The sequence below is a fragment of the Vigna unguiculata genome, chromosome 4, assembly GCF_004118075.2.
Source record: "Vigna unguiculata cultivar IT97K-499-35 chromosome 4, ASM411807v1, whole genome shotgun sequence".
Classification (NCBI taxonomy): domain Eukaryota; kingdom Viridiplantae; phylum Streptophyta; class Magnoliopsida; order Fabales; family Fabaceae; genus Vigna; species Vigna unguiculata.
Genome location: NC_040282.1, coordinates 30,396,898 through 30,406,578, shown reverse-complemented (window position 1 = coordinate 30,406,578; position 9,681 = coordinate 30,396,898). Strand labels below are relative to the sequence as shown.

General features: G+C 31.0%; 1 protein-coding gene across 3 annotated transcripts; it reads right to left on the bottom strand.

Annotated features, from left to right (window-relative positions):
* Nucleotides 1–2,574: 2,574 nt before the first annotated feature.
* LOC114181301 lies at nucleotides 2,575–5,150 on the bottom strand. Of its 3 annotated transcripts, XM_028067722.1 has the most exons (3): nucleotides 4,976–5,144; nucleotides 3,806–3,948; nucleotides 2,575–3,091 (listed from the first exon to the last, which is right to left on the bottom strand). In XM_028067722.1, exon 3 carries the CDS (start codon nucleotides 3,074–3,076, stop codon nucleotides 2,756–2,758), a length of 321 nt encoding a protein of 106 aa, XP_027923523.1. In that variant the 5' UTR covers nucleotides 3,077–3,091; nucleotides 3,806–3,948; nucleotides 4,976–5,144; the 3' UTR covers nucleotides 2,575–2,755. The 3 variants fall into 3 exon arrangements, with proteins under 3 accessions (XP_027923523.1, XP_027923522.1, XP_027923524.1); XM_028067721.1 differs by lacking the exon at nucleotides 3,806–3,948 and having other exon boundaries at nucleotides 4,976–5,150; XM_028067723.1 differs by lacking the exon at nucleotides 3,806–3,948 and having other exon boundaries at nucleotides 4,983–5,144.
* Nucleotides 5,151–9,681: the final 4,531 nt, after the last annotated feature.

Sequence of the window (9,681 nt, the reverse complement as noted above, 5' to 3'; positions counted from 1 at the left end):
TTGATTCTCCACTATGATATACGTAGGAGCAAGGCTAGTCCTTGTCAGGTTCACCTCCCAAAAAATCAAATCATTTTGTCAATTGTTTTTTATATTTTCAAGAACTACGTAACCATGATTTCTCACTTTAAATGAGAATACGTAGGACCAAGGTCAATCCTTGTCGGGTCCAAAAATAATTAAAAAAAAATTGTTTCTTTTTAGTATTATTTTTGTCATTATTTTTGGGAAAAATTAATATTTTGAAAACACATAAACTTTGTTTTTTTAATTAAAGGTACCGCCTTTGGACGGGCGCTGTAGGGTGCTAACACCTTCCCTACGCGTAACCGACTCCCGGATCCAAAAATCTGATTTTTTGCAGACTTGCTTTATTTTTATGGTTTTCCATAGTTTTTCAAAAATAACTATGGTGGCGACTCCAAATCTCTTTTCGATCCCATTTTCCTTTTAGGTTCGCCTTCTCGTCGCGATTCCGGTTGCGACACATATAATAAAGTTTTTCATTAATTTTGACACAATTACAATTGGACCACAATAACACAAAACGATAGTGATATAATTATGGTGGGTTAAATGAAGCTTTATTTGTTGATAATTTTTTTTTTCATTAAACACCAAATGTTCTAAGTAACCTTTTTAAGGAACCAAAAAATGTCAATGCACGACAACTAATTGATGTGAATTTGTTTTCAACGTTCCATGTTTTGTGTATTCTTAATTCATCACGTGACTATAGTTGTCATCCAGCTCCTCTAAACAAAATATATCACAACATACATATGACTTCCACTACTTAATCATATATACTACATTATTGTTTAAAAATAAAAGAAATTATTTTGAAAATGAAAAAAAATTATATTAGGAGGAATATGTGCATTCAAAATATCCATTATGAGATTATTTACTTCCCAGTAAACTTAGTTTCTGTTTATTTATTAAAATGATTTTAAATTCTCTTATCTCAATAATTTTTTAATTTATAGGATATTTAAACATATTGAATTTAAATTAATATTATTTTAATTATTTTATTTTTAAAATATTTTGTTTGGATTAATCAATTTAAATTGATTAAATTTTGATTTTATTGTTTGAACAGAGCATCTTAGCTTCTATCAAATGAAAAATATATATTTAAATGTTAAAAAATTACCTAATTAACAATTCTTTTCGGTTAACATTTAAAAAAAATCAAACAAACTATAAAGAATAACGTGTCCATGATAAAAGAAAAATCTCTATAGACATCGATAATAAAAAATCATAATAAATGTCAATAAAAAAAATTTAGTTTGCATCTGTCAAAAGATAGTATCACACTGGTTTTGATAAAACTTTATAGTCACTATCGAGGAAGAAATAATAATGATATATAATAACTAGAATAATCGTAACAATTTAAATAAAAAATAACTTTTATCGTAACAATTTAAATAAAAAGTAACTTTTATCAACATTAATGAAAGAAATCTCTAATCAATATCATTTGAAAAGTATGTATGGGCAGCAATATTTTGACCTTAGTCACATGTGTACTACTCCAAAATAAATAAAAAAATGGAGTGAAAAAAAAATAAAGAAAAAACATAAGTTCGAAAAATGAAGTGAATTTTAAATTCTCTACTACCAAAAAATTCAATTACTCTCATAAAATTTTAAAATCTCAATTTCTGTATAATAAATTATCTAAATAATATATTTAATCATAAATTATTTCAAATTCTTTATCCAAATTAAATATCTTCCTAAAATTATTCCACCAAAACACTAGTAGTATCTATTTATGTTACCAGTGTAAGGGTGTAAGTGTGAATTTCCTAACCCACGTGAACTTTCACCTTTGATTTCTGTCAAGGGTTTTATTTTTTAATTTAACATTTAAATAATGACAATTTTATATGGTATATTCTAAATGTGTTTTTATATGATTGAAATATTATTGTATATATCCTTTATTTAAAACTTTCTTTATGAATTATATTGTAACTGAAACCTGGCAGAAAAATGGGGCCAGACCTATAAAGCAAAAATCTACCATGCCCCCACAAAAATCATCATTTTTCTTCACTTACTAGCAAGAGACAAACTTCAAGAAACCCACAACGAATATGCCAACTAGTCCACACTCTTCTTTTCTCATGTCAGAATGAGACATAACAACCACCATTTTCTTCAAGATAATTGCACCAAGTTTATCTTCGCTTTGGAAGTTGACTTTTGTTTGAGACACAGAAGTTGACTTTTGTTTGTGACAGGGAAAGTTGACTTCTTAAGAGTAAAATGATGAGAATATAGAACACTTATTAGGTTATAAAATTTGTATAATTCATTTTTCTCTTTTACTTTTCATATGTTAATGGAAAAACTCTTCCCAATTGATTCTTAGTCAACCATAATACTTAACATAATTATACCCTTTTGGATTATATACCCTTTTGGATTAATCTTTGAAAATTTCACATGGCGGAAGAAGAAGTGTTGGAAAATTCCACAGTCTCTTAGTTCTTGAAAGCCTTGTCTGCTAGACAACTCTGGTTAATGCTTGAAGTGCGGACAGAAAATGACAAATGAAGTAGAATCACACAGTAGAATATTTTCATGGCTAGAAATGTTTGGACTCTTTTACAAGAAAACTAGAGAAAGAGATAAATTGCACCCATAAAAAATTTAAAGGGGCAAAATAGCAATACCATGCTATAAACTATCCCACCAGAAAATTCCCTAGTCTTATTCTATCTTATAGTTTTGACTAGGACTGCATTACAATTTCATCAAAATTCCAATTTCTTACTCGGTCCCTTGTCACTGCACGGCTTCTGACAAGCCGCGGCGTGCCGCCAGGCATCAAGTTGTTGCTTGAACCAGTAGGTTGTGGTGTGACTTTGGATGATGATGTTGGTGCAAGAAAAGAGTGCACTGCAGAGGGTGGAAGAGACAATTTTCTGGTTAAGCAGGTTGCAACACCATGGCATCTTCCTTCATTTTCTGCACTTGAAACAGAGTAGCTCCTGAAAGAGTGTGATGGTGATGGACTATCCACACTATGGCACACAAGACATGCCAGACTCATTGTGACTCTTGCAACCTTCACCAACAAGTTGTGTCAGAAGTAAGATTTGAATGAAAGAAAGGACAAATCAAACATTTACTAAACATTGATTCTCATATTAAACTAATTCCAGGATATAGCATAAGGGAAGACAGAATATTATACTCAGCTCAACTTTGAACCATTTATCTTGTTATCAGACACCAAAAAATGAAGTTTCCTTACACCAAAATTCCCTATGAGCAAATTGTTAACTAGGTTAGGTGTTGGACACCTAATCCTAGTGAAAACAGACCAAACAACAAACCTCAGACACTATAATGTTAGAAGCATACTACTGTGATTATTGCAAAATCCATCCCATTACTTCACCTATGTCATTACTCAATATCTATATGTCCTCCATTTAAAGCAAGTATGAGTTTATGGTGTTTAAACCATAAGAACATTCTAATAATGCACTGTATGAGTAAAAAATATTTGATCAAATTGATAAAAACTTTTACACTTCATTCTCAAAAGAATGCAGTATGTGAGTAAGAAATATTTTATCTTCTCAGCATATTTCTCAGACCATTAAGGAAAATGAAGCATAAAATATGATGATTATCAAAATCAGAATGCTTTTCCCTTACAGGATCACATATATGATTATGTAACAGGGCACACTTGGGCCCTCCTGCCTGGATCTGAGTAAAACAATTAGAAATTTTTTAAGCAAAGACAATCTTTTCCAAACCCAACCCTCACCTTCCACTACCACAAAATAGAAGACTGTCAATGCAGGATGAGAAGTCATGTTCTCTGATTATTCCACGCTATTTTCTCACAAGGTTAGGTTTTCACAGTTTCAACAATTTTCAGCAAAATTTTCCTCTTCTGCAGCATATCCACTGGGACATTTCAGACACTTTCTATGTTAAACAACAGAAAACCTCCGATGCAGAAAAATATAGGTCGCATTCAATGAGGTTGGAACAGTTAAAAGGATGTCAGGAGCAAGAGGAGGAAGTTGGAAGAAAAGTGGCAACCAAAAGGTTAATAATTCTCAAAGGTTTCTGAAAAAGGGTCAAGCTCAAAGGTGGATGAGCAAAAAATTAGCTTAATGATTGATGACCAAGTAGTTTGTAGGCTACTCATACTTCCATAAAAATTAAAATAAAATAACAAATCCACACTCAAGCAGACTAGGAAATCAGTCATATACTCAAAAAATAAATCTAAATCACACCTTTACTTTTCTACCATTACATACAAAACAACATCAATTACACCATAATTAATTCTTGCTTTTAAGTTAAAACAAAGCCCTCAATTTATTTCAGCCTTTATTTTACCACTCCTTTTCTTCTTCCCACACTTTTACTTTTTGGGGGTAGGATTGAACACATGGTTATATCCTTGAGTAAAAAGCTAAGGATTAATCTTTTGAAGTATTGAGATCCATTTAAGAGATGGACATTTCTTAACATATGTTCGTGATCACATGCTCAAGGAACAAAGCTATTTGCAAATCATATCACACCACCATGATTCCTACACTTTTACTTGCTCCACACCCCAACTCTGATTCACATATCTACAACTTCTCATTCCTAAAAGCCCCAACATCCTAAAAACACAAAACACAAACCCCAAAACAAGGTTGCAAAATAACCACTTGAATTGCATCTAGAGGACTTCGAAAAGAAAAAAAAAAACGGAAATGCAACTCTCACGACCCAAATCACTAACCGACCCACAAACATAACATCACACAAGCACCAACCACAGACCCCCACAACGGGATCTGAGCAGAAAGGATTCAAATTGAGAAGAATTCACAAAAGGGTATCAGTTGAATCCACAAGTTACACAAGTAAACTAAAAATGAAGAAAAGCAAAAATGGAATAAGAAAAAGTTGAATTGAAGAAACTAACCTCGTACCTGTGTCCCTCTGGTGCTTACGATTTGGGGGAAAATAGGTGAAGGATGCAGTGCAGAGTCGATTGAGAGAAAGAGAGAGAAAGAGAGAATGGTGTGTGAAGATTCGATGAGGAGCGCACAGAAGAGAGTGTGAGGAACTACACGTGTAGTAAATTCCCAACAACTACGTAACTACAGATAAATAAATGTGTTCTGTTTTGTTTAAGATAAAATAAATATTATCACATCAGTTACTTCATATTCATCAATATTGTTATTATAAAAATGGTGAAAAGTTATTATGAAATTAATTATAATTCATTCATTCATTAATAAGCAATTAGCTTTTGTAAAAATGATAAAAAATTTAGTTTTGTAAAATTTAGTACCACTGTGATCATCCTTCATTAAGAAGGATGGTGATTCTTTCCCTTTATTCTTTTATGCTGGGTGATTCTTTCCCTTGATGGTGATTCTTTGATCAATTGGTGATCTTAAATTGAAATTTTATTAAATGCTTGAAAAAACATTTTTTAATAATTTATTTTAGTCAAACATAACTGTCTTCAATGAAAAAAATGGATATAATGTCTATTAAAAGAATGTGGAGATTTTCCTAAATGGAGTTCATGCATCATCCAATTTTAAATAGACCTACGTTCTGACTTTAAATAGTATATTATTAATAAGGAACATTTATGATTATATATATATATATATATATATATATATATATATATATATATATTAAAATTATATAAATGTAGTAATAAATTAATAAACTTAACCATATATTTTACAAACATGTACTTACTTTTATATTAAATCCATGTTTTAACAAAAAGTACAAACCTTTTATATAAAAAAATTTCTTCCATTTTAATAAAAATTATTCAATTAATATATTAAAAAGATCATTTTTAATTTTCATAATTTTACTTTATTTAAATTTTAGTCGATATTTTAATTTTAAATAAAATAAGTAATTAAAAAAAGTTTTCAGGTAGGAGACTGGTCAATTCAATTGGAACCATTCCCCTATTTTATTTGGTATTGGTGTAAAATTAATTTGGTTATAATAAACCTGATATCAAAAGGGTAAATTGTTTGAAATTGGTAAAAAATTAGTTGAATAACTTATCTGATCTCAAAACATTAAATACAAGTGTTTAAAGGGGATATACCTGTAATGAAATAGAGATAAGTGAAAAAATTCTTTAAAAATTCATTTTATTCTTATATAGAAAAAATATTCTAGAAAAAAAAAAGTGAGTTGAAGATGATTTCCTAGAGTGTATAGATAACTAAGAGTTTAGTCTTTTATTTTAACAATTTTGTTTTCTATATAAAAATTGATCTTTACATAATATTTTTAAAAACCCAATTTGAGTGAGTGAAGAAAAATCAAATGTAGAAATATAATCTAATTTTATTATTTTATTATAATATGTATACCTTCATATGTGTTTATTTAATGGAGATGAGAGGAGAATAATCCCACACACTGTAAGACCCGTTAATTTCTTTATTATTATTTTGTCCTAAATTTAAGGGGTTGTCCCAAATCAGTTGGACCTAGGACAAGTCTACAAGGAGTCCAAGTCCTTAAACCAGCCTAACACTTTCAATCCCATCACACTTTCAGAAAACATCATTCCTCACACTCTCCTTGTTTCCCACAGAAGCTCTGTTAGGGTCCAGTCACTGATTCCCTTCAAGCTAGCTCAAACCAGTTTTCTACTCCACGTAAGTCAGTTTTCAGCTCATGCTCTTTCTCCATTTTGTGCATTCTTCGTGGTTCCGACTAGGGTTTGTATTAGTGAACTCGTTTTAAACTCATTTCGCTATTTTCCAGCTCTGAATCTATTCTTAGAGCTACATGTGCTCCACAGTTTGGGTGTCGAAGTTCTTGACTAGCATTTTCCAGGTAAGGGAAGCTAGGGCTTGCTTATTTACTTCGATTTTTGCTTGCCTTGCCGTTGTTTCATGATTTATAGCTTGTGTGTTGTTGTTGAAATGTGGAATGCCTTGTATTGTTGTTTGGATATGAAAATGTGACTGTTGCAGGGAAAACAGTGGCGAGATCTGATACTCTCGCCCAAGCGAGCCTGTCTCGCCTAGGCAAGACTTGCAGAAACAGGCTAGGTTCGTACTTGAGTTCTCGCTCAGGCGGAGAGCTCTCGCTTGAGTGAGGTGACATCTCGCTCAGGCGAGAGGGGCTCGTCTAAGCGAGAACGCGTGGGAGCCTTAGCATGTCGCTGCACTTTTAGCCCAGACGAGGAGCCTTACCTTTGAGCGAGGGGTGGCCTCGCTTAGGCGAGATGGCCTCGCCTCAGCGAGCGTTCGCAAAACCTCCCATGGCCTCTGTCGCGATCTCGCATAAGCGAGAGTCTGCAGCTTGAGCGAGAGGACTCCTCTCACCTGAGCGAGGGCTTCTGGCTTGAGTGAGATCTGTTGTAGGCCACACTGTTTTCCTGACCTGGTTGTTATTGATTGTTTGATTGGTTTGTTTGCTCTATTTAAAGTATGAGACATGTGAATATGCATGAAATATATGAGGTTATGAATTTGAGGGATGCGTTGGTATGATCTTGGCATGTAAAACAAATGAGATGGTTAGTAATGAAAGTGACATGGTGTTGGTATGAGATATGATATTAATGGATGAAACATGATGTTGGTATGTTTAAGGCGTAATTCCACAATAGTTTCGTGGTGTTGCCTCATTTGGTTAGGGCATAATTCCATAAGTCTTTAGGTGAGACCTTCATGGTGGTGCCTCAGTTGATCGGGACGTAATTCCATGACCCCTGTTAGTGGGAGTTCATGGTAGTGTCCCATCTATATAATTTAGTAAGGATTCAAGGTAAGGATTGCATCTTAACGCTCTAAAGAGTTAGTTAGTCTCACATAGAGTTGACTCGAGAGGTGAGAGTAGTAGGAGGCATGAAACCCATTAAGGGCTAACCTTGTGTGTGGGGATGAGACACTTGAACAATTAGCTCGGTAGAGCAGTAAAAGCCACCACAAGTACAAGCATCCGTCGAATGTGACTAATTATATGTATCAGGATGAGTCGTGTCTGAGTCTTAGTGTATTGTGTGCAAGTCATAACATGATTGGTTGATATATATATATATATATATATATATATATATATATATATATATATATATATATATATATATATATACCTATTGGAATTGTTGGAATATGAAAGTGTATGTGACAGTATGATAAACTATTTTCTACTCTAACTTACCCTTTTGCTTGTTTGATTGTTATATGTGTGATCTTCTCTCTTGCAATGATCATCAATTTATAGATGTGAGCATATATGAGAAATTCTCGTCCCCAACCGGGGAATAATGACTCCACTGCATAGTCATCTGGGCTTAATTTCGCTTTTGGACTTTTCTTTTAGGGCTATGGCCTATGTATTGTATCGTCCTTGGGCTTTATTTGGAGATACTGTAATTTCCTTATTGTCCTTTATTACTGTAATTTCCTTATTGCGGTTTGCCCTAGTTCAATCCAGTTTCTTTTGGGATAACGGTAAGGAATAATGGTTATATCCCACGACTAGCTTCTTAGATTATTCTGTGTGACGTTGCATTTATTTAAGGTTAATATCTGAATGGGGCGTTAAACACACAAGGTTAATATCCTTGACTAGCTTTCTTTAAATATATTTTTTTTAAATTAAACTAATTTTTTGTATTAATTTTATTCTTGAAGTAACTGTTTTCTCTTATTAATTTAACTATTTTTTTTACTTGACCGTTATTTAGACTTAATCGTTGTCTTAATTATAAAACTACCTACAACATAAATAAAAAATATTCTAAAAAAATTATAAAATATAAAATTATTTAAATTTAAATTTATAATAATAAAAATAATTTTTTTATTTTTTTATAACTTACTAACGCATTTTCATTAGTAAACTAATAAGAATTATATAATATTCATTATTATTATTATTAATTGTTAAAAAATATATTAAATTTGTTCTACTTTATGTTTTAAAAAAACAAACAAATTTACTTTCATTGTGCTACTTTTCAATTACAATATTTTGCTAATATATTAAATTATGTATCCTTTTTTCTTACATATTTATAATTTTTTCTATATGAAATTAATAAATGTCATATTCATTTCAAATTTAAATTTAAATTTTAAATTCGTAATATAAAATATAAATCAGCTAATTATTTATTGATAAAAATAAATAAATATATAAAATTAATTTAAATCTAGGTCATTAAAATAAAATAAAAAAATAATAAAGAAATTTGTTTTACAAAATGATATAAAGAATAATTAATTATCTTCAACATCATTATTTTATTCATCTTATATTAAATCAATACTCTCATTGTCACTCTTTTCATCAACCCTAATAACTTTTATCGGTATTATTGAATTTTACTGGTTGTGAATTAGGATAAGTTATTACTAAAAGATGAAAACTCATATCATTATTGATTTATTAGATATAAATAGAAGTAATGATTTCATTTTCTTGACACAACTCATTTAAGCCTCTTTAGACATATCACATCAATATATCATATATGAGGTTTTGTTTTTACAACCAGTCAATGAGAGTCTGTCCCTTAGAATGTATATCTTGCAGGACATGTATGTCTCAATTTTTTACATTAAACCTCCAATTATTTATCAAATAAATTATATATTAAAAATAAAATATATA

What these genes read in the sequence shown, in the direction of transcription:
- LOC114181301 (XM_028067721.1), bottom strand. Translation starts at nt 3,076, where the DNA reads ATGAGTCTGGCATGTCTTGTGTGCCATAGTGTGGATAGTCCATCACCA.